This window comes from Dermacentor silvarum, chromosome 1 (assembly GCF_013339745.2).
Source record: "Dermacentor silvarum isolate Dsil-2018 chromosome 1, BIME_Dsil_1.4, whole genome shotgun sequence".
NCBI classification, from domain to species: Eukaryota; Metazoa; Arthropoda; class Arachnida; order Ixodida; family Ixodidae; genus Dermacentor; species Dermacentor silvarum.
The window spans coordinates 78,381,365-78,406,984 of NC_051154.1; the positions used below are offsets into that span (position 1 = coordinate 78,381,365).

General features: G+C 43.5%; 2 protein-coding genes across 2 annotated transcripts in view; one reads left to right on the top strand and one right to left on the bottom strand.

The window, feature by feature from the left end:
* The first annotated feature begins 278 nt into the window (after window positions 1-278).
* LOC119431140 (1-phosphatidylinositol 3-phosphate 5-kinase) lies at window positions 279-7,953 on the top strand. Its single transcript, XM_037698615.2, has one exon. The coding sequence runs from the start codon at window positions 528-530 to the stop codon at window positions 6,510-6,512; it is 5,985 nt and encodes a 1,994-aa protein (XP_037554543.1). The 5' UTR covers window positions 279-527; the 3' UTR covers window positions 6,513-7,953.
* A 1,199-nt stretch (window positions 7,954-9,152) lies between these two features.
* The window catches only part of LOC119431151 (cysteine and histidine-rich protein 1-like), a 29,288-nt gene continuing 12,820 nt past the window's right edge, over window positions 9,153-25,620 (bottom strand). The window contains exons 3-5 of the mRNA XM_037698623.2: window positions 25,147-25,358; window positions 15,604-15,790; window positions 9,153-9,521 (exon numbers count right to left, since the gene is read on the bottom strand). Of these exons, the coding sequence (XP_037554551.1) occupies window positions 9,317-9,521; window positions 15,604-15,790; window positions 25,147-25,358 (604 nt within the window). The 3' untranslated portion in view covers window positions 9,153-9,316. The remainder of the gene's footprint in view (window positions 9,522-15,603; window positions 15,791-25,146; window positions 25,359-25,620) is intronic.

Genomic DNA, 25,620 nt, shown 5'->3' on the forward strand with positions numbered 1-25,620 from the left:
AGTGTACTACCTGCCGACCACCGTGGGCATCCACGCTCCCCCATTGAAAAGGGAGGGTGCTCGGCACACAAACTATAGTGCCTAGAATATACTCACTAACCAATATCCTAGGCTAAAACCCCTCCATCCATAGACCGAAAGTCATGCCTACCATTGTCTAGTACACTCTATTCATGCCGAAAGACATCCATGCCGAAAGTCCCCACATTTCTCTCGCAAACACTGCTCCTCGCGCATGCGCATAAAGAGCGGTGAAATGCGCTCGTGTGGCTGTTGGCCCAGTTGGGCGCTACGGTCGAGGCAAGAGTCATTTCATTCATCCTTCATACCGTTCATACGTTTAGCGCAGCACTCGCTGTTAGTGCGTGGACATGGTTCGTTTGACGCTTCTGTGGGTCTTCCTTACTGAGTGCTCATACGTTGGCAAGAAACCAATCACAATAAGACAGGCCAACCACGCTCAAGCCCAAGCAATGCCCTAGTCGTGCATCGAAAACAGCTGGCCTGCTGTCAACGGGGCGTGCAAAATGGAGCCCGCTGATTACCGTCGCGGAGCGAAGAAACTCGACTCGCCCACGTCGCTCACCGAGTTTGCTCCTCTTAGCTCCGACGTGAAAACTAAAGCCAGTGGGTTTTCTCTGAGCCGATTCTTCAAGCTTTCACGAGCACCGAGAACTGGTCCTATCGCGGACTCCGCAGTGCCTGAAGTGCGCGACGAGAGTCCCTGTCAATGCATCCCCGAAGACGAAGTTGCTCCTACTCCACAATCATCGCCCAGTGCCACGACCGAATGCGACTCTCCCGTGGCTGCTACATCTGCGTTCACTGCTGAGCCACAGACAGTAGTGCCACCACTTCCCGAAGGCAGAGGAGAACTGGACGTTTTGTACACACGCAGTTTCTCTGGTGTGTTGAGTCGTATCGCCCACATCATGGACCGCGGTATCGTGGCCCCAAATGCGTACAAAGACGCAGATTTCAAACAGTACTGGATGCCGGACAGCAACTGCAGAGAGTGCTACGAATGCGGCGACAAGTTCACAACTTTTCGTCGGCGCCACCATTGTAGGATTTGTGGCCAGATATTCTGCAGCCGCTGCTGTAACCGTGAGATTCCCGGTAAAATAATCGGATATAGAGGGGACTTGCGGGTTTGTATGTACTGTTGTCAAGTGGTATTATCGTATGTCAAATCGCTGGACTTGAGTGCTGATTTGCGTGGAGTCCTATCGGACCTGCAGAACAAGCTGGGTATGATGCGCATGGAAGAGGAAGACTCCACTTCACCTGATACTGGCACATGGGGTTCTTCAGGCAGAAGAAAGACTTCGGTAGGATTTCGGGAAGAAGCTTTAGTCGTTCCGAAGGGAGACACGGAAGATTACAGCCCTTCAGATAAGTCTGGTTTCCAAACACCTTCACCAGGCAGGACGCCTGTCTACGACAAGATGTTCATTCGTGAGTTGTGGTCTCAGATACAACACCCAGTTCATGGAGTCTCTTTTCAGACCCACCGGCACCGTCTACATTCCTACAGCAATTGTGTGGTTGGGAATGAACTTGTGGACTGGCTTGTGGCACAGGGAAAGGTCTCTTCACGAGGGGAGGCAATTTCAATTGGACAGGCTTTGATTGATAGCAATTTCCTGGAGCCTGTGCTACCCCATGAACCAATATTTATTGATGCCTATTCTCTATATAAGCCTGGTTCAGACAATCAGACAGATGTTGGCCCAAGCCATTCAAACAGCCCTCCTGATGAAGTTGTGGAGGAGAATCAAGATCCTCTTTGGGTTTCTGAAATTCAACCCGCTGGCAGCCTTTCTCCTTTTGCCGTTATGGATGATGCACTCAGAGTAGATAAGATGCCAACTGATCGCTTGGACAGTGCAATGCCATACAAGGAAAAGAAACGACTTGCAGCATCAACATCAACGTTTTTTCTCAATCTTGATTTAAAAGAATCCAGAGTAACTGTGTCAAGACCACGAGACTCACTAGCCATATCCCCAGAGGAGGAAGAACCTGAGGATACAAGGCGAAGCCGCTGGGACTCCCATCGTAGTGCTATAAATAGTGAAATCTGTAATCGCACTATTGCAGATGACTGTGTCAGTGGAGCTTTGTATGCAAGCTGCAGCATGAATAACCCTGGCCAGCAGAAGTCTGTTCTTGATGAAACAAAGGTGAAAGAAACGAAAGAGAGTTTGAACTCGGCCTATAGTGTGCTTGAGAAAGACCTGTTGAACCAGCTTCTAGCTGCTGATGGGCTTCCGTTACCTTGGGCTGAGGTAGTGTTGCCAATAGTTCACAGAGTCGCCAACACTGTAACACCTGATGTGAAGCACCTGGATGATGACATGGATATTCGGCAGTATGTTCATATAAAGAAGATTCCAGGTGGACACAGAACCGAATGTGTTGTTGTCAATGGCGTTGTTTGCACAAAGAATGTTGTTCACAAAAAAATGCGACAACAGTTGACTAATCCACGCATTCTTCTTGTGGGCTCATCAATTGTGTACCAGCGAGTTGAAAACAAGCTTTCCTCACTTGACCCTATTCTTATGCAAGAATGTGAGTATCTCAAGCATGTTGTCGCCAAGATACAGGTCTTTCAGCCAGACTTGCTTCTTGTTGAAAAAACAGTGTCTCGGCTGGCACAAGAAAAGCTTTTGCAGATGGATGTTACTCTAGCAATCAATGTGAAGCCATCGGTTATGGAACGAGTTTCACGATGCACTCAATCAGCTATTGTTAGCTCCATAGATGCCCAGCTTCGAAAGCCTAACTTGGGTTCCTGCCAAAACTTTTTTGTGAAGACCTATCTACTCCCATCAAACAGATTCAAGACACTTCTGTTTTTCGACGGATGCTCTAGCACACTGGGATGCACTATTCTATTGAGAGGAGGTTCGGGAACTGAACTAAAGAAAGTCAAGAACATAATTCGTTTCATGCTATATGTAGCTTTTAACTGGCGACTAGAGCTGGCTTTCTTGATGGATGAACATGCTCAACCACCGGCACGGTTACACGTTGCCGAGGATGACATGGAAAATGAAGTTGAAGAGAACTGTGCAGTGCATGATGAAGGCCTTGCTGCATCAGACCACGCAGAACAGAAGGTGTCATTGGGGCCAGAGGACAGCACAAGAAAAGTTGAGATTAGCTGCGTTGAAGACTTCAGTGACCCACTCCACACTTTGTTGAACTCAGATGAAGATGCGGCTGCAATCACAGAGCACAGACTTTCATTGAAGTCGCAAGTTCTGCCACTAAGTAACTCATTTAAGTTAGCCCTGGATTCAACAATTCTATGTTGTTCACCCTTTATTAGGCTCACAGTGCCCTACCTGAAGACTGAAGCTGGTCGTCGCTGTGAACTGCGCAAGTTTTTCTCTGATGAAATTTACTGGTCTCCTAAAACATGCGACACTGAGGAAGTGTGGAACAAAATGGAACCTGATGATTCATCATTGAGCACATTGAGTGCTAAGAATACGCTGGAAAAGGTGGTCATTCTTCCATATCACCCTTTTACGTATCAGAAGCTTTCATACTTTTGGGAATCGGTTGAAGCAGAAGCACTGCTAGCCGACTTTCGGGCACGTGGTGGAAGAATCCAGAACCTTTGCCATCACAACTTTGGCAAGGTTGAAACTTCCCAAGGACATTCACCAACCAATGGGGCTGGGGCCACAGCAGACCAGCACATCTGGGATGGCAGAACTGATGCTCTCAGTCCCTACAACCATCAAAGAGTTGCTGTGCTTTTCTGTAGCTATTCACCAACTTCAAGCAATGCGCCGTACTTCTGTGTAAATCCATGGGTAGTCAATATGGACTTTTATGGTCGCAATGACATTCCACTTGGTGGTTTCCTAGAGCGCTATTGCTTTAGATCATCCTACACATGTCCCAATGCATCTTGTGACACCCCCATGCTGGAGCATGTGCGCAAGTTTGTTCATGAAAATGGTTGTATTCAAATTCTGTTGCATCACTTAGACAATCCACCATCCACAGCCCAGAGTTCTATTCTCATGTGGAGTTGGTGCCGTAAATGTCGCTTTGTGACACCACTTACTACAATGAGTGAGGAGACATGGTCACTTTCATTTGCCAAATACCTGGAGCTGCGTTTTCATGGTCATGCATACACATGCAGGGGCTCACATGAGCAGTGTCAACATTCTTTACACCATGATCACTATCAATACTTCGCTTCACAGCAAGTAGTGGCATCTTTCAAGTACTCACCTATTGCAATTAGGGAAGTGGCTTTGCCTCCACCTGTGATCTCCATTGTTGATGAAATTCCTCAAGTAAGTGTAGTTGTTGATGAGATTAGGGACTTGGCACTTAAAGGCTACTGGGTTTATAACACTGTCGTTGAGACATTGTGCTCCCTTAGGGCACAAGTGCAGGCTACTAAATACGAAGCTTTTGCTGCAGACCTCATGGAAATGCAGCAAACTGAGAAGAATGCCTTTAAAGAGAAAATAGAAGATATTCAGCTCCAGCTGACATCACCAAATTTGAAAAAGTGCCAATCTCAAGATCCATCTACATTGGACACATGCGTCCTCAATGAGGCATGTTCACTGGCCTGGAAAATAAATGACAGCCTTGTCTTGCTAAAACACTATATTGCAGATGCCGTTAACTGTTGGAACAAAAGGTTACAAGACTTTGAATCCGTCAGAAAAAGAGAAGAAAAGTTGTTGGCAAAATCAAGCCAAATGAAGAAGCCCACATCTTCACTTGGAGCTGACACCACAGCATTTCCAGATGACCAGATAGGTGCAGTCAAGCATGAACTCAATGAAAACATAGACACAGCCAGCAGTCTGGGAGATAGTGATTCTGCTGGAGATGCAGACATTGTGGAGGGCCACTTCAGCATTGAACCACATCAAATGGTGGATATAAGCAGGGATGACAATGTTGCATTACTACCCGACGACAGCTTTAGTCCTCCTACTGGCACGGCACTACGGGTGTCAAGTAGTAGCTCATCAGTTTCAAGCTGTATGTATGGCGCTTCTCCAGGCATATATGCTGGTCTTATGGGCCAAGACACCAATACTCCAAAGCAGGACAACTATAGTCAAGCACCGGGGTTGGAAGATAGCACAGAGTCAAAGAAGTCTACAGCCTTAAGGAGCCACGAACGGTCTCGTTCCGATGGTGCAGAACGCTTGCTTGAAAATCGTACCAAACTGTCCGCTGCATCCAAAGCAGATGATGACGTGCCTGGCAAGCAGGAAAAAAGAGGAACTGTTAAAACCATTATCAGCCAGCTTCTGTCTAGCTCTGGAAGCAATCCTATTCAAAGCCCATTTCCTGCATCAGACCACTTTAATGTGTCGCATGGCGCCAGAATTCCCATCGTTATATACGACCAGGAACCCAGCTCTATTATTGCTCATGCTCTTGCTTCCACGGATTACGAACAGAAACTTGCAGAGCTGCAGTCAACCCTGACAACAGCTCTAAGCCAGTTGCGAGAGCAGCCTAGTCCAACTACAAAAGCACCTGCAGAGAATGCTATGGTAGATTTTAATGATCTGGCTCTTTGTAGCAGCCAGGAAACAGACAAGCGAACTGGACACAAGAACCCCAACATGCACATTGAAACCCAGTTCAGTGATGCAACATCACAGTTTTACTGCCGCATATTTTTTGCTGAACAGTTCAGAAAATTGCGATGTCTCATTTTTCCTCACGGAGAAGATCGCTTCATCCACTCACTTTCTCGATGTGTGTCTTGGAGTGCACAAGGTGGGAAGTCTGGTTCTTCATTCTGCAAAACACATGATGACCGTTTCATCTTGAAGCAAATGTCTCGTTACGAGGTCCAGTCTTTTCTTGAATTTGCACCCCTGTACTTTCAATATGTAAGCAGTGCTTGTACAGACAGGCAACCCACCGTATTGGCCAAGATAGTTGGTGTGTTCCGCATCGGGTACAAGAACTCTGCCACCAATGCTGCATCCAAGCTAGACCTTCTGGTCATGGAGAACCTTTTCTACAAGCGTAACATTGCTCAAAAGTTTGACCTCAAGGGTTCTGTGCGTAACCGTATGGTAAATACACGCTCACAAACTGAAGGTGATGTGGTTCTCTTAGATGAAAACTTGCTGAAGACAACATGCGATTCTCCTCTGTATGTTCGACCGCATTCCAAAACTGTCCTGTCTCTGGCTATCAGGAATGATGCAAATTTTTTGTCTGATAATTCTGTCATGGACTATTCATTGCTTGTTGGCTTTGACAACGACCGAAAAGAGCTGGTGGTTGGTATAATAGACTACATACGTACCTTCACCTGGGACAAGAAGCTCGAGATGGTGGTGAAGTCAACTGTGACTCTTCGGGGCCATGGGAAACTTCCCACAATTGTGTGGCCAAACCTTTACAGAGTTCGGTTCTGTGAAGCAATGGACAAGTACTTTCTGTGTGTACCTGATCACTGGAGTGGCCTAGGCAGAGGCGTCGAGTGTTGATGTGCTGTGCATCTTGACATCAAAGCAAGTTCTGCTGTCTCTCGTGAAATTTGCTATTTGTTGTTGACTTTAGTGCTGTGAATAACTTGGAACGCTACTGTGATAGAACCTTTTCTTGGGCAAAAGAGCTTTTCTTTCTGGATTGCCTGTAGCCTTAAACGAATATTATGCAACCTTTATTCAACATTTTAATGAATGTCTGTGAGCTCTCATTGTAGAAATGGCCACATTCTAGCAGCAAAAGCTTAAGTACGAACCAACATCCAATGTTGTGAACTCGATTTTCTTTTTTGACAATATATGTTCTTTAAAACTGCGTATTGCCAAGTTTTCTAGTCTGCAAAGATGGTAAACATACTTTTCAGATGATACTGTGCTACAATTTAGTTGAGAATCCAATACAACTGCATTTGCTTACGTTGGCAAAAGGTGCACTGCAAGGTGTGGGCTTGAGAAAGCTATGCAAGTGAACCACACTTGGCAACAAGCTGTCTGAAACCCACCATCACCTTAGCAACCTAGAGATAATTCAGTTCATAAGCCCTATAAAAGTGACTATGCCTCCATTATGACTGTGTGTAGCAAAGAAAGCTTAACTGACAGCATAGTGTTGGGAGTACAGTGCACAAGGCATTAACTTGCATGTCAACATGGTTGCTCATACATGCGAGTATTCACTGTAGCAATAGTCAGCAGACTGATATCGCAATGTTCGAAGTGCATGTACACCAGCCCTGCTGGCACCACGCACGATGCACTAGTCCTCACCGCTTTTGCACTGTACTCTGGTTCAAGGCAGCCTTGAGGGGAATGCTGAGAATACCACTGTTGATGCTAGAGGGCTAAGCCAGTTTGTCATGATAAAGAAAAAAAACATGCCTCTTATCATAGCCCTTCAGCCTTGCTACTACCAGCACCCTTTGCAGCAGCAGTGGTGTTGTGAAGCTCTTCATGAATTTGGTGTATTGCACTGGACTGGTGGCTGTGCAAGCACTTGTTCAGTGCAATATAATGCATTAGGCACCTTAGCGTATAAGACTGATGTGCAATGAGGGTAGTGTGCAGCAACCCCATTGCTTCATAAACACCATCTTTGAAAATGATTGTTCCATTGTGCATGTAAAGTTGAAAACTAGCACCATAAAGAGCTTTACGGTGAGTTTTGTCTATTCCACTTACATTCAATGTAGTAACTACTTTGCTTTATTTTTTCATTATAGATGCTTTTGGTTGTGGCACCTGCATCAGTAGTGCCCCATAAACTAAAGCCTGAATTAACGCAAGTAGAACATATCAAGAAAGGAGGAAATTGATTATGGTGAATCAGTTCTGCAGAATTCTGCAAGGTGGAGGAAAGTTCATGAAAGGAAAAATTGACTCCACCCGTATGTAGCATGAAGCTACAAAGGAAACCCATGTGGGTGTCTCGGAAATAAAGCTTCTTAGTTTAAGAAAAATCCCAGACCAGGATCAATTTTTCTTGCACTACGAAGCTTTGTTTCTTAGAAATCCGTGTGGGTTTGCTTTGTAGCTTCGTGCTACATACAGGTGGATGTAAATTTTTCCTTTCATGAAGGAGTAAATTACACTCCACACACCAGTACAGTTTTCTTCTCGGCATGGGTATATTCCGACTATAGTGTACTACACTATGGGGTAGTGTGTTCAGGGAGGACTCTTGGCTGCCGCACTTGATGTCGAAAGCCACGAGATGGTGCCACCAAAGCATGGGCTGTTGCTTCATGCACTGCTTCCAGTGCGCTACGGTGCTTTGGATACATCGCGCTTAAGAATCTGCGTTTTAATCGCTAACTTGTCAATGCTAATGCGTCCCTGCTTCGAAGGCATCCTAGGATGGCTGAGCCAGAATCTGTTAGCAAACTTCTTGGAAATGCACAGAGAACTGTGGAATGCACAAGCAATTCTTAGAATTATGTGTCACTCTTGAAAAAATTTATAAATGAAAATCTACTCCTTTGTATGCAGATATAACTCGCACATGAATATTATGTGGAGAGTACTTCATTTCTAGAAGTCACAGGATCAACAATATATTGGATATAGCAGAAGTAATTGATTACAAAATGATTATTTACCTAATTACTCGATTATTTAGGTAATATGAGTAATGCAACCCAGCAGTACAATTACCTTTCAGTAAGTAATTATTCATACTTTTTAAAAATTACTTCAGTTACTTCAGTCTGATAATTAAAATAAATTAAATAAGAAATCAATTAGACGGATTCAGCACTTTATATTGCGGTGGCAACCGCTGTGTATAATTCAAACTGGAATACTTCATCGAAAATCAAGCCTTTATTTTAAACAATACTTCGTTATAAACTACAAAACAATCGCAAAACACAAACTTCGACGTACTCGCTAGCAGCGTACAACCACAGCGGGAAGAGCGACGGATGTCGGTGGCGGCACTGCTGTCGCATGGGCTGGAATCCACGTGCCAGACCTTTCCACACTTGCCGCCTCACGGCAATGCGTGGCGTATGCTGCCCCTGAACACACTACCCCCTTCTAGCACACTTTAATTCTGACCAAACCCTGACATGCCATTGTGACTGCTTAGCAAGTGTGCACAATTTGTCTTCAAAAGACTACAGAGATAAGAAAAACACAACAGACAGGAAAGTGGATATATTTGTACGACAAGGGATTGGGGAATGGTTCTAAATTAAGCCATTTGGCGGAAGTAATCTGAATGAAAAGGGATTTGATACAGATCTTCAGGAAGGACAGAATTCAAATATACAGTGTGCTTGGAATCTGGATGACTGGAGGCAGTTTCACTTGGTCACATGAAACATGATGAGGCGAAAGTTGAAGGCTTTGGCAGCAAGCAGTTTGTTGCATTCGGCAGAGTCCAGCAACGGCAGCGGTTGATACGGGCTCTCCATGGCAGCTTCAGTAAATTCATGTTGGTAGAGACGCGGATTCACCTTGAGGTCTCCAAATGGGCCCTTGAGCACCATGTAGTGGATGCCCATAGTGCTATGTGGAAAGAAGCAAAGCAAACAGAGCAGCTTCAACGAAACTCCCCCTAATCAAATCGGCAATCGAAACACCATCAAGTTGCTGTGCATATTTTAACTGACTCAACACAGCACCGTAGCCCATTAACAGCTGCTCTAACAGGTTGTTTTGAAGACACCTTCATTGTCATGCACTTTAAAAGGTAGGCACCCATGACCTTTATCACTTTCCAGGCTAAATTCATACTGAGAAAAGTGAGACATGGTGCAAAAGCCATGAGTGAAATCAATGTCAAGATGCAGAACACACTGGTTTCATGGTTGCTTAAGCATAAGATTCATAAAACCAGCTTCTCAGTTTAAAAATGATTGATATTCCAGAGGCACTTGCAATTAAATATTTTGCCTCTTTTCCTGTAGTGTGTCTAAGGGATGCTTTTATTCTGTACATAATACCTGTGAGGTAAGCATGTGGCAATAGCCTTACACAAGTATTTTTAACTTTGCCTTCTTTATCCCCAATTTTTACAGTGCAGCATCATAGGGCATGGTTCACTATTTAGAATACATCGGCACCACTGCATTTCCTTCCACTCGTGCACTCACTTACAGAACATGCATAATTAACGCACTGCAGCCCTAAAAATTTCTGCTCCAGGCACAACAGATGTTAATGGTAATCTGCCATTCTCTTCAAAAGTCGCTTGTCCGCTAGCGAACACCAAGCACACCAAAAGGCATTAGCATCGGGAAAAGGCATCGCTACAAAACAATACCGGCCCTGAATTACCAGAAGTATGAGTTACACAGCCTGTCATGTTCGAGTAGATATGCAACCACAATATAGAAGTAACATCAGGCTGCGCTTTTGCCCAAGATATTTTTATTTTCATTTGTCGATTGTATCATTTTTTTATCATACATCTCATAGTGTGGCTGGTCCCAGCAAGAATAGAGGTGTGCTAAGCCAATGATGAAGGGTGTAAAAAGACAACGGAACCTGAATATCAAACACCGGCACATTATGATTATCTATGCTTCGTGGATATCGTATCAGCTGTTTTTCAACCAAAATTCAACAGAAAGCTTTGTTTGAACTAAATGGCTCCAAAATATGTTGAAAAAAATTCCAGGCAAGCTAAAATTTACAGGCTTATTTAAATTAGCTAGAATTTTCACCTATTCAGGGCTGAATTATAACAAGTCGACTGCATTACTAACCTCACTGCGAGAGTACACTGAAGATAAAGCCTTTAAAATAGTAAAATAGAACCATTCAAAGGATGTGTTCTGCAACATATTTTTTATGTTCAGACTGACAGATGAACTCACAAATGTATCACCTGGCCATTGATGATGCAAGCTCCTTGAAGGGAAGCTAACAGCAAACATTAAGTCAAGCTAAAGTGATAGATTAGTGTTCCAAGGAGTCCTTCTTTCTGGGGTTTTACATGCTAAAACCAGTTCCGATTATGAGGCACGCCATAGTGGAGAGCTCCGGATTAATTTTGATCACCTCAGGTTCTTTAACGTGCACTACAACGCAAGCGTTCCAAAGAGTCCAAAGTGTTAAATTTAAAGAGAACAGAGTCTTAACAAATGACCAAATTGCATTAACCTAACAGGACTGGCGGCCACCGTAGAAAATGCGATGCCTGCTCCCATGATGCACCACGTCCTATTTATAACTGATAAACTGGAGTCAAGTACCGATAATGAAATAGTCACTGTATTTGCTCAATCCTAATGTACTTTTTTTTCAAATAATTTGCTAAAATATGACTAGCACATCAGAACTGTGTATGAAACCAAAACTGCAATCCGTGGTTTCCAAATCCCACGCCCCATCATCAAAGGCCGTGTTTTGCTGCACTGTAGGTGCCAGGAGTTCGTCATTGTTGGGCACCACCTATAGCTGATGTCCCAATTGCACCTCCGGCTGCCTCAGAGCTTTTTCTTTTTTCAATTAAGAACAAATTGCTAGTTTTGTCTTTTTACCAAGAAAATCTGGTGAAGGGAAACAGTTGCATTTCTGCCCATGAAAAATAGGGCGCGCGTTACAATCGAGGGCACGCTAGGCTTGAGTAAATACAGCAATGTTGCATTTCAACATGAAAGAAAATGCACTTGAACTCCTCACTGGTTCCATCATTCACACCATTCTGTCAGTGCATTTTACAGGAGTATGGCATCCTCTCTGCGTAGGCCTCTGGCTCAGAGGCAGTAGCAACCGACAGAGCCTGACCTCAGAGATATCCAGCGCAGCAACTACGTAAGGCAGTTCCTTTGTTGTGGACAACTTAATATGCGGATTAATTTTGCAACCCTTTCAGTTGGAATTTTCTCTGCAACTAGTCCATCTCCCGGCATACAAGTCTTGCAAGGTTTCTAGAAGGCCAATCAATCTAGATTGATCCAGTGTTTGCCTATAATGTCTTTTTAAATTCTACAGGTGCACTGGTCATAGTATTTGCTTTAACCCTTTAAGTTCCGGCAAAAAATCAAGAGTCCAGAAAATTGCACATCTGGATAGAATTTTTTTTTTTTTAGATTTAACATATGTATAATATGGGGATAGTAAATTCACAACTTGTGCCTAAAATTCAAAATAACAAGAACCAGGTTATGTCCATCTAACTTTGTAAACTGCCGCACTTTGTCAGAACTATCGTCGTAGTCAGCGACATCGGAGTCTCTGGAGGCGTCTATGGCACTAAAAGAACTGCCATCACTGTCGATGCTTTCACACAGGAGCAAATCATCTTCGGAGCTTGAAAAAGAAATAAAATTAAAGCCGCACTTTCGTGATGGGCACGGCAACACGCAACTGGCAGCCGCAATTTTTAAAAGCTCTGCCGGACAAACGGAGCTGTAAGCCCCTTAGTCCCAGCGAAAAAAAAATTGTAACCGAGTAAGACTTGTCCACGGCACAGGATTAAGGTAGCCGTTTCATCATATTCACATAAATGCCTGTTTGTACTCCCAACACACAATTATTCCTCTGATAAGATTACATGTTCTCCAGTTAGTGTAGATAACGTAGACATCAGATTTCAGCTTGCTTACAATCTCATGCATGCACACTTCTCATATTTTTGTAGCAGTCAAACTTAATTTTTATGTAAAAAAAAAAAAAAAAAAAAAAAACTTGCCATGGCATAAACAGTCTGCAAACAACTTATGCGAGGAGTGTTTTGGCCACAGACTGCTGCAAACAAATGACAGTCAATATGCAAGCATACATTAGATCCACTTTTACTTCTCCTAATATGTGTACCGTAAAATTCTGAGCAAGCCCCCTCACCCCTATGGTGAAAGATAATCCAAGAAAAGTTGAGCGGGGGGCCTTGCTCGGTCACGGACCGAAATTCAAGGGCTGGCAGCCCCGGATCCGGCTGCCAGTGAGCTCGGCCTATAGTCTCCGAATGCGCAAGCTTGCCTAGCTTGCACGTTCACTTCCGTCGGCATCGATACAATCAAATGTATTGCAATTTAAGCACAACGTAATTGTGTACATGTTGTGCTGACCAACATAGGCACTTTATTACGAGCTGCATGCGGTCACGTCGCAAGCGCCACCGGTCTCCGATTTGACGGGCCAACGAGCTAGACCTGCCGGCTCCTAGCCATCAGCGGCTGTCAATGGAGCTGACACTGCGAGCGTGGCCTTGCAGAAACAAGTATGCGCTGCTCGCATACTCATGTTTTTATTGACATTGTTTGTTTAAAACGAGATAGCTGTGCAAACACGTTTGTTTTCACTTTCTTTTCAAAGTTACGCAGTATTCCGAGCGTCCTTACAGGGGCACCAGTTCTTGCCTGAGCTACGCGCCGCTCGCTCATTCATACCATGTGTCCCGAATCGTCGTATGCAGCAAATGGGGCTCTGACACGTCTTACGACGGATCGCACACAAAATCGCACCATTTGTCTTGTGCTTAATTCACCTAAAACTTAGCAGGTTTGACAGAAATGGCAACTGACGAAAGCTATGCCTATGGCTATGCAGATACCTGGCTATGGTGAACTAGTGGGCCTCTCCAGAAGTGCGGCTAAACAATAAATTTCTTTATGACTAAATAACATCCTTTTATATAATTTATTATGCAATTTTATAAAAAGTTCACACACACACACAAAAAAAACTAGCCAAACTGTCCGGTAAAAATGCATGAAGTGGTGAACATGGTGAAGAAAGGAAGAGGGGCGCTTGCTCGGTAGTCGGCGCCACTTTCACATTACTCGAAAGTGGTGCCCCCCCCCCCCCCCAGCACTTTCGGGGGGGGGGGGGGGGGGGGGTTTGCATAGGTAGGGGTGCTTGCTCGGAATTTTACGGTAGTACCCACTTGCTATTGCTCAGTATAACTCGCTATACTAGAGACATTATCAGAGGTATTAGCACTGCTGTTTCGTTGGCCTGTACTGGCCTGGGGCTTAATCAAAAGTCAATGGGGATGCTCAACTCCTGCTTCCCCCATAGCACGCCAGTGGCACGATTCAAAAGACGCTTGTCTGTCCCCCCCCCCCCTTTTTTAGCATCTTCTTCACCATAAACATAGGTCATATCAAACTACACCTTTGTTGGCCAGACATTTGTTATGCCACTGTAGTAACTGATAAAGTGCAGGAAAATTAACTGCTTCTGAAACGTATGTGTAGGGTCCTTTGTTGTTGGGATTTATATTTTCTTAAATTTGAGGGGTTAAAAATCGGCTGTTATTTCCAAAAAGGAAAACGAGGAAGATGTCGGGGTTCTTGCTTCTGGTAAAAGTAATGGATTTTTCTGGTAACTTTCTAGTAACAATTAACACACGCAATCACTCATAGGAACAAGTAAGGACAAAGAGCTGCTCACAAGTAATGTGACAAATTCCGTTTATACAAATCCTTGTTGGCAGGCATTATTTATATCATTAGAAGAAACCACATAAACAAATACAACAGACGCATTTGGCTATCCCTTATTTACTTTGTTCTCTGCACTTTAAGTAGTGCACACGGGCATGCTTATAAGAGGCGAGATGCTTTTTGTTGTCTTACAAGCCCTTCTTGATGTACATTATGTGCATTTTGAGCATTCCTGTGCTATCCTTTCGGGCCTTTATTCCTTGTCTGTTGTCCCGTTTTACTGCCTTCCCACCATGCTCTCTTGCAACAAAATTAATCGAACACCAACTGGACCAATCTGCCACCCTTCTTTTAACTTAGTTGAGTAAACATCCTCTTAACACAGCTACTGCTCACAATGCAGAGCAACGTCAGCGCTGTGTTCGCTTCATAGCGCATACAGCTGTTTACATGTATGCGATGTGCAGGAAAAAAAACAGTATGTGAACCTCATACCGATCTTGATGGGCCGTTGTCATATTTATGTAAACGCGACTACTAAAAAAGTAACAAGCTTTTGTTCACTCAAGGCCGGTAAGCGGTGAATATATTACATATGCCGCTTTTCGCTGGAGTGTCTAGCGACAAACAAATTTTTTTAAATATTCATATATGAGTAATTATTACTCATGAATATTATGTTTCTTTTTTTTGTAATATTACTATAATGTAATGTCTTGACCACTTGCCCACACAAGGTGGGCAGCGGTCATTAGTTATACAACCCCTGCGTTTATTATTATCCTTTAAGAATGGGGTAAACTTTGGAAAGAAATCTGGTTTACCCCATTTTGGCTAAAACTTGTTCAGTGTGCAAAATCTGGAATTATCAGCTTTTACCTGAAAACAAAGGATCCCACATGGCATGGGACACGATCCATATTTATATATTCTGAATAACACACAATATGCTGGAATTATTTGCCAGATTGCTGATGGTACTGCACTGCTTTACACTTGTTTTTCAAGTGGGAATATGGGTGGACATGAGCACTGACGAGTAAATGTGGATGCACGTCCGAGTCCTGAAGAATGTGACCAGATGTCAGTGTGGGTGCGAGGGCCAGTGGGAGCAACAGGTTACAAGAGCAACTGAGTGTGTAGCCACAAGTACGAGTGAGTGTCGGATTGTATGCGATCGTCTACTAAATTTGCCAAGGCTTGGTTTCTAATAAAGAAATGAACAAAGTTCAGAATTCAGAGCTGCTACTTACGTTGAAGCTTTGCTCTTGAGCACAAGGTGGTAGCTGAGGGTGCGCTCACAAGACTGTGTTGGATCACGCTGATTGTCATTCACACGTGCTTTTACAACCCACTGTGAGCCAAAGGCAGTGAAGCGAGATGTCTCATAGTACAGCTTGTGAATGAACTCATCTGTGCGGTATGGTTTAAACTGCAAATCTAGAAAAAATGGCACAGCCATTACAAACAGGCACTGAAAAACACTCATTTAACCACAAAAGCAAATGGGCCATTCCACGCCAAACGTCCCAAATATTGAGCTCGACCCTCTCCGATTCCATTCTAAAAAATTGTGGGCGATCGTGTTAGTGCAATACTTGCCCTCGTAAAGTATTTCTGGAAGAAAAAGTTTTTCTGCCTCTTACAGCGATTTGAATGTTGTCGTAGTGGGTCAAACCTAGGTTGCCAAAAGATACTCTCAAATATACAATACTACACGGAACGCCTTAAATATCTGCGATTTGCTAGAAAAGGAATGGCGCTTTCTTATTCTCTCCCATTGGCAGCCACTACTATGTCTCACAAAGTGCTTTGTGGTGAAGCAATACGGCAATTCTGCGTCCATTTTGATTATTTTTTAAAAATTATACAAAGTCTACAGGCACAATACAACTATATCACCTGTCTGGATGGTTGGCAGTAAGTGTGAAAAAAAAAAAGTATTGAAGTCGATGACCGAGTAGTTTCGAAGTGCAAGGGGCACGAACATTGGAAAATGTGTGAAATGCCCCATGTTCAGGCACATGTTGATTGGTGATGCGGTTCAAGTAAAAATGCACACTTGCACTTATTTGGAAGATTAAACAAGGGAGATTTATTTGCGAATGTTTCATTGGAGTGATTTTTGTTTTAAACGAGAAACAAAATTTTATGTTGAGCATTCATCGCATCCCAGGGCGCTGGCCCGTAAGTCCACTTCACTGCGCCGCCACGATTCCTTAGGATAACGGAAATATGCGGCAACCACGCGGGTGGCAAGATCGTATGCTCCTGTGTGTTTTCAGGTTTTTACACACATTCTTCGGCTATCCGCAGTGCCGCCGACGAAGTGTGAGAGAAAACGAGAGATGGTTTGTTTAGAAATATATTAATATTCATTTACTAAAGGTACATAACAGACACTGGGGATACACTTACAGCTCTTTTTATTGGGCAGCCTCACTTAAACGTGATTATCGCCATTCATGCCTCGGAGCTGACTGGTGCTTCAGATTCTTACGCTCGGCTCTTCGGCAGAGGTGAACTTTGCTCCGCTGATCGCGTCGCCGAGCGAGCGCACGGTACCCGCGGTTCGTCTTTCAGCCGCATCCGTTGGCAACACGTAAGATAAGCATTGCGAACGGTGCGTATGCTGCTATCGTGTCATATTTTATACAGATTTTGACACTAGCCCCAATTTCATGGTCCCGTGAAAAAGTTATGAATTACTTCGGAGCATTGGAGCAAGAGGCACGCGAAGCGATTCGTATCAGAGCAAAGGACAGTATTCTTGGCACGCCGTCAAGAAAAACAGGACGCCCCATCAACGAACAAGTCAAACTTTCAGTCAAGAAATTTTATGAAGACGATTTGGTTTCATACTCTCTACCGGGAAAAAAAGACGTCATCCATGGCCAACAAAAACGACTGCTTTTGCTAAATTTGTGAGAACTTTACGAGGAATGGAAAAAAAGTTGCAATCTCAAATGCGGATTCTCTTAATTCGCAAGTTTGCGTCCACCTCACTGCGTTTTGGCCGGAGGAAGTGGCACCCACACACTTTGAGTGTGCATGGCTCACCACAATGTGCTCAATGCCGCAGGCTTCACGCAAACAACAGAAGAATTGTTATCAACAATTGTATGCCAGACAGAAAATGAAGACTGCATGCGCAGCTGCTGTCTTGTGTGCCCAGGCAGCGACGCCCTCAAGAGCATGCTGGAGAACACACCATCCCTAGATACAGATAAGGGTGACTACCTCCATGTTCAGCAATGGATTAGTGGTGTCCGCTGCAGGCTCGAAACAATTTTCTTAAGCCCAGCCTAATTTTCTGAGAAGTTTTTAGACATGCTACAAGAGCTAAAGTTGCACCACTTCGTGAGTAAGCAGCAAGCAAAATACTTAAGAGAGCTCAAAACGAACCTAAAGAGCGACGAGTTGATTCGACTTCGCCGAGAATTATAGTTTCCTTGTGCAAGATGCTCCCCAATCATACCATACAAGCCACATTGCATCCCTTCGTCGCATACCATCGCTGCAAAGAAACTGGTTCCCTTCAGGCAAAATCACTTGTTGTGATTTCAGACTGTCTCGAACACACTACAGCTGCAGTGGCTACATTTCAAGATGAAGTACTCAAAAGTTCTAAAACATGAACTGCCTGATGTCAAAAAAGTTCACTACTTTTCCGACAGTGCATTGTCGCAGTACAAAAACAAGAAAAATTTTCTAAACTTGGCTGCTATCACGAAAAAGACTTTAGTTTAGCTGCAGAGTGGAACTTTTTCGCCTCTCATGGCAAGAGCGCTTGCGATGGCGTTGGCGGCACCGTGAAGCGGCTGGCAGCCAGGGCAAGTCGTCAGGGACCCTACAAGGGACATATCCTTACACCCCATGAGCTTTTTACATGGTCAGAAAAAAATGTCAAAGGTATATGTGTGCTCTCGGTGCCAGAGAGATGGGTTGAAGAAAAGAAAGTCGCGCTCTCAGCAAGGTTTCAGTCTACAATCTCACTCAAAGGTAGGCGCACGCTTCACCATTTCGTGCCATCATCACTGACCACTGTTAATGCTGGGCTCACCTCCTACTCAGCAACACAGGCATTTCAAGTGGCAAAGACTATACGTCAGCACCGGGAATAAGAACTGCAACCTCCGCAAAGATTGAAAACCGGGACAACAACCCAAGTTTTGCATGTGTCGTACGTGCGCGTGTAGTGAGGTGGCAGTGAAATAGTGCTCCGCTCCGACAACTAACCGGCTGCCTTTGGTGCCCTTTCGAAACCTCCTGCCAGCCATCTACACTGTTTGCAAGTTTTCAGCTAGGTGAAAACACACAGGCGCATACGATCTTGCCACCCGTGTGGTCGCTGCATATTTCAGTTGCCCTAAGGAATAGTGGGGGCGCAGTGAAGCGGACTTACGGGCCGGAGCCCTGGGATGCGGCAAATGCTCAACATAAAATTTTGTTTCTCGTTTAAAACAAAAATCACTCCAATGAAACTTTCACAAATAAATCTCCTTGTTTAATCTTCCAAATAAGTGCAAGCGTGCATTTTTACTTGAACCGCATCACCAATCTACATGTTTCTGAATATGGGGCATTTCACACATTTTCCAATGTTCGCGCCCCTTGCACTTCGAAACTACTCGGTCATCGACTTCAATACTTTTTTTTCACACTTACTGCCAACTATCCAGACAGGTGATATAGTTGTATTGTGCCTGTAGATTTTGTATAATTTTTAAAAAATAATCAAAATGGACGCAGAATTGCCGTATTGCTTCACCACGAAGCACTTTGTGAGACATAGTAGTGGCTGCCAATGGGAGAGAATAAGAAAGCGCCATTCCTTTTCTAGCAAATCATAGATATTTAAGGCGTTCCGTGTAGTATTGTATTTTTTAGAGTATTTTTTGGCAACCTAGGTTTGACCCACTACAGCAACATTCAAATCACTGTAAGAGGCAGAAAAATTTTTTTCTTCCAGAAATACTTTACGAGGGCAAGTAGTGCACTAAAACGATCGCCCACAATTTGTTAGAATGGAATCAGAGAGGGTCGAGCTCAATGTTTGGGACGTTTGGCGTGGAATGACCCAAATTTGATACGTCTGTGCAAAATGATAATAGCACCCAATTCTTCTCATGTTAAGTTTTCCAAAAGGAAAGCAGATGTGCCTCAATATAATTAAAGAAAAATACCACAAAAAGAAGGCAAGCTATATGAAGTCTCACAATTTTAATAACTTTTTCAGCAGTCCCCTAATTTTACTAATTTCTGTCATCCCTATCGGGAAAATAAGATATTATTCAATGACCTCCATTTTTTTCGCTTACCCGCTTTCTTGTTTTTTGTTGTTTTCTCTCAGAAATTTCGCATCAAGATTGCATTTCATGATCGTCTGGATCGTTCAATATAACACTTGCCGCCGTTACTTGCCTGGTTCATCAAGAAAAAGTTGCCTTTGGTTGCACTCTTCACAACGAGTGATTTCCAAAACATAGTGGCAATGACAGTGATGGGAAGTGCTGCTCCAATTGCTCAGAGAAATGCTGCTCCAAACTGTCATTTTTGTTAGTAACTACGGTGAACCTGCTCCGAAAAGGCACTATGGACTACTTCCGTTGAAGTGGTCCATAGAACTTGGCCTGCAGACATGTCAAGTTTGATGGTGAAATGCGTGATGAAATGTGACAGACTACTTCCATGTCATACTGATCAACCTGTGTTGTTGCAACAGTGATATCCGACTGTGATTACTTTTATCATGTCATACTCAGATTTGATCTCATTTCTGCTACAAGTACTGGCATTTTCAGTATATAGCTGATTTAGCTATATATTTGAGCTTGACGAGCAGACTATTTTGGTGAAATGTGTGGAGATTACTTCGATCTCATACTAATTACCAACTGCTGCTGTGGCAACTGTGATACGCGACTGATTACTTTTACATTGTGATGTCCAGCTTTATCAGCTTTGATCTCATTTCTGCCACAATAACTGGCATTTTAATTATATAGCCCATTTAGCCGTATTTTTTAACTTGACATGCAGACTATTGGAACCTCGTTATGATTCTGTGTAAAGTTTTTCGGGATGATACCGTATTTACTCGAATCTAACACGCACTTTTTTTCTGATAAAACAGGTCGAAAAAATGCGTGCGCATTAGAATCGAGTATGACCCTAAATCTGTGTTACCATATAGCCGTCGGCATTTCAAAATGGCCCCCTCGCACGTGCTTCGAGCGTAGCTACACTCTAGCCTAGCTGCCGTATCTTCCTCAGTGTGCTGCAGTACGTGTGTTAACGCATTAGTCTACCGTCTGTCTTCCCATTTTCTGCATCCGCTCTATGAGCATGAAGTGCAGAGTTCATCATGATGCCGCATTTAAAAGGAAAGTGATCATGTGTGCGGAGACGGACGGAAATCGGGCCGCATCCGAAACTTGTGTGCGGCACTGGCGCAAAAAGGAGAGGATTTTTGCCAGCAAAGCGACGCGGAAGGGTTTCAGTCGACCAAAGCAGGACGTATTCTGCGACGATTCACTTCGGCGATACGATTGCCCTGGCCCTATCTTCGAAGCGATCTGCGACGGGGAGAATTCGCCATGCGCCGTGTTTTCGCCGCTTATAGGTCGTGTTGAAGCGAGAAGTGTGCTAGCCCGAAGGTCAATTTGCCCGCCGCACTTCGTCACTCCAGCGTTTTGAAAGCGAGTTCCCGCGGTCAACGAGTGAGATGTGTTCACGTTTGCTTGTGCGCGCGTGACACCGCGCTTGTTAATTTATTTAGAACTCGAATGTTTGCAAGTTTATACGGCTGATAAAACTACTATTCTTACTTCGTATAGCGCTCTACTGATTTGCTATCGCAATCGATGCTTCACCGAAAGGCGAAGCTGCGACTTTTTTTTTATTCATCGCAACTTCAGTGCATCGGTAGTAAATCTTTGTTTTTACAAATGAGAGAAAGTTGTATTTCTGTATGAAAGCATGAGGTGCACAGTACTGTAAAGGATTTTTTGGGGGGGTCACAGAAAATAGGGGCGTGTTACAATTGAGGGTGCGTTGGAATGGAGTAAATACGGTACTTTTTTCTTTCTTTTACCGATAATACGATTTGGTTAGATGATATGTTGGATACTACGATTTTTGGATGATACGCTTTATTTTCCAGCTCCCGTGAAGATCGTATTAACAAGATTCCACTGTATTTTGGTGAAATGGGAAAGTGACTGAGAGAACTTCGTTCTCATACCAATTATCAACTGCTACTTTGGCAACGGTTATATGTGATTGTGGTTACTTCTATATGGTGCTCAGCTTTACCGGTTTGATCTCATTTCTGCCACAAGTACTGGAATTTTAAATATATAGCATAATTTTACTGCGAGTTCAATAACCATCTATCTTCTTAATTGTTTGTTTCTTGCAATTTGCATTGATTATATTATGTGCAATATGTTTCATAAGTATTAATAAGTATGAGACGCTTCAGTTATGCTTTTAACTCCAGGAATCTTATAGCATATTTTGCCATCTGCTCTGAAAATACTTATGGATGCTTCAAAGTGGCATTTTTTTCTGCTCCGAAATCTGCTCCAAAAAGTAAAATGTTGCTTCCATCACTGCCACGACATTCCCTGGTCCTTTCTGATATCTGCAGTATGGCAAAGCATGGCTTTCGAATTTCGTTTTCAATTATCGGTGGGAACTGGCAATGTGGACACAAAGAGGGCCGCCAGGTGATGGATTCTGCTTTTTTCTTTTTTGACAACGCAGGCAAGAACAAGCAAGGAGTTATGCTGAACGATTCAAACCATAATGCAACCTTGCTCCAAAATTTGAGCAGTAACAAAGCAGCAGTAAGTGCAAAAAATTTTTTTACCATTTTTAAGGGAAAATCGCAGGCCACTGTACAGACCACAAACAGTCACAAAATGAACCAGTGTATGATGTACTTAATACAAACAAAACCTTTCATACAAATGCCAGTCAGGATATTGTGATCATTTATCTTCCCATATTACCTAAGACAGCATCACTAATTGTGTAGTTAAGCCAATATTGTCATTCTCTGGTGACAAGTGCCAGCCATAATATGTCTCCTCGAAGGATGTTACAGAGGAGCCAATAGCATACATCCATGCCATTTCCCATGAGAAAATACCACCTGATCTTTACAGGAAATGTTGACCCCCCCCCCCCCCCATACAATGCTAGAAAAAAAAATGATCCTCTTGTTTGCCATCTCTCCTCCATGCATTTTTGCTCATCTTCTACTAAAAAGCAGGTACAACATTGCAGCTGCTAATGCTCTGTGCTAAATCGCTTGTCAAAGCCACATCTCTCTGGCACCACACTGCAACTCGCATCAGTCACATGTCCTGTTTAGCGAGTGACTGACCAACTTTTATTGTACGCACTTGGCTGTAGTGGGTATTGTGACTGCACAGGCAAAAATGTTAGGTGGTAAACACCCACTTACTATCAGTAGAACTCTAGACAGTATTGCACAGCAGACATGGTTGATGAAACAAAACTCCTGTAGATAAAATTTACAAGCCATAAGTGGTTTCGTTCTGGCTAGAGCGTTAAGCATTATGTACAAGCCTTGTACTTGTTAGCCTTAGCATGCGTTCAGTATAGCAGCACTGTACTGAGACTATCAATGGTGCATTGTTACTAACATTTTTGAAGAAGGTACACTTGATCAAATGTTCCAACAGCACAGACTCAGACCGCTATCATATACAGTTGACCTGCATACCGATAGGCAACAATTCAACATCACTTTTAATTGGCCTATGTTAATAAGTCTAAGAAAGGACTAATGATTTCCTATGAAGGGAAAAGCTCGTTATTTTGAACTTAAACTGTTGAATATGGAATCATTCAAGCTAGACTGACTTGCCAGCAGCCTAATTACAAGTGCCAGTGGTCACTCCAGAAATGCTGACCATGTTCAAACAAGCATTTAAATAATGTAAAAACAACTATTGTAAAATGTTTCAGGAAGTGCAGCTTCACACTATCGTGCAATGGCATGTTGATATGAAAGATACAGTGGAGCTCTTACATTCTGAAATTGAGCTGGTTCTAGGCAACACCAGAACTTATGGGAATGACATTAATGCAAACTAATATCATTGAAGAACATCAACTGCCATTTTGTTCTTCCATATTAGTCTTACAAGCTCATTCGTGCGATACCCCAAAAAAAAAAAGCCACACTCAGATTACAGATGTTAATAGTTAATGTCAAAACACTTGCATAGAGGGTCGTCCATACAAGGGTCATTCATGAAGTTCATGCTAACTCCAAAAACTAACTCGGGGTACATGATGGGCAGCCGCCCAAACACACACACAAGGACTGCAGGCTATACTTGTGCATCAAAACTTAAGTCATGCTGCTAAACAACCTTTGGGAGGAAGCAACCATACAAATGCATCTGCGCAAGAGTAAAACTAAGCAGCTTTTCCGACTGCCTGGTCACTAAAAAAGAGAATCGGATGCACTGTTCTAACCCAGGAAAGAACTAATGGTACATTCAGCTGGTCCCTGCCACGCTCTTACTCAGATAGCAACGATGCGGAGACCCCCTCTTCATCGGAGCCCAAGAAAGCATGAGCAAGCCGAATGTGCAGCCGCTTGCCAAAGCAATCAGAGGCCGGAAGAAGAAACATCAGCACTTCTGTTGTAAACAAACGAGGTGCGTAGGCATAGAAACATGCCATGGTGGCTCACGTCACGTTAACAAAGGAAGCTGCAGGAGCCAGGTGCCCAGAACTCCATCAGATTTTGGTCATGCTCCCAGGTCGAAGGTGAGAGCACCTCCAAGCACTCTAAACTGGAGCGCAGCGCTCCGAGAGAACCAGCCGAATGTGTTCACAGCAATCGATTTCGACCAGCCAAATGTAATGCGCACTGCCAGAGCACACGAAAACATCCAGCCGAATGTTCCATTAGACACCAAATAGCGAGAGTATTTGAAATAATCAGCACCAGAAAAAAGTCTAGGATGGTGCTGTCATGGAGACATGGGACGCGCCATACGGGGCACATTTCTTGGACTGACATTGTGTTACCTTGAAAAATTATTGCTGTGACTGCCAGCCGGTTGCAGGAAATTTTTACAATGGCTTCACAAGATAATTACAAAAAATAAGCTCGTGGAAAAACTTGTGTATGTTTTACAACAATGAATGGGTTCATTCTGTTCTACAGACAATGACAAACAGTCTCCTTGGATTGCAAAAACTTTCATTATTTACCATTTTCACTAGATCGTAAGGTTAGAAACTTTTTCCTCTTTCATTACAAAATATAAATGTTCAAAAATAATATCCAGAAAAAACTATTTGATAACTCATTTTGGGGTGGTCTTCAGCTCACCCACCAGCAGAACTGCGTGGTCTTGGGTGATGAAAGCAAAGGGACATACAGTCAAACCTCATTATAATGAATTCGCATCCAACACAAAAAACCTACACTGCTATGGTGAACAAAAATTGCGATGAGGTCTATGCAAAGGAAACACAAGCATGATGCCTCTCTGGCGGGCCAGGAAAGGGTCGCCTAGAATTTTGATGGCCCATCAGCAACTTTCGGTGCCAATACATGGTATGGGAACAACAATAACCTACATATACATGCACTTTGCACTCTTGCTAATATGCCACTGTGCCATCTGTGGATCGCACAAGGTTGGCATATTGGCTTGCAGTCCAACCAAGTCAAATATGTAAGTGTGTCCAGAATGTGCCATTTAAATTTGCTCTTGCCAAGTACAGTCGTACAGTACCATTGAAAGTGATCTTCTCGAACGACAGCAGTTCAAAGATGGTGTTGTACAGCATCTGCTCCTTATGGATCTGCTGGTCAATGAGCTCAAGAGCTTCCATCACTTCTCCGCCTGATTTGTGAGGATGGGAGCACACTTGGGTGTGCACCACCAGCTCATGGTACGGGCCCCTCCACTGGCAACCAATCCGACTGTAGCGGCAGCGTGTCAACCTGCATTCACATGCCACTCTCTCACAACTCAAGCTCAGGTCAGCCATTCAGTAGACTTGACACTTGCACATTGTGCAAACCATTCAGCAATGTCCTTTTTGGACCAAGCTTTGCTTATCAGTTAACGAAAAAGAAAGTTTTTTTTTAATGCAAAAAAAAAATAATAAAAAAGAAAGATGTACAGGTTCTGCTTATATGTTACATTCATATAGTGAAGTATGCTCTTAACAGAGGTGAACAGTGCTGTCCAGAGCGTTGCGAA

Excerpts from the sequence above, each read along its gene's own strand:
- LOC119431140 (XM_037698615.2), top strand. The coding sequence starts at position 528 with ATGGAGCCCGCTGATTACCGTCGCGGAGCGAAGAAACTCGACTCGCCC.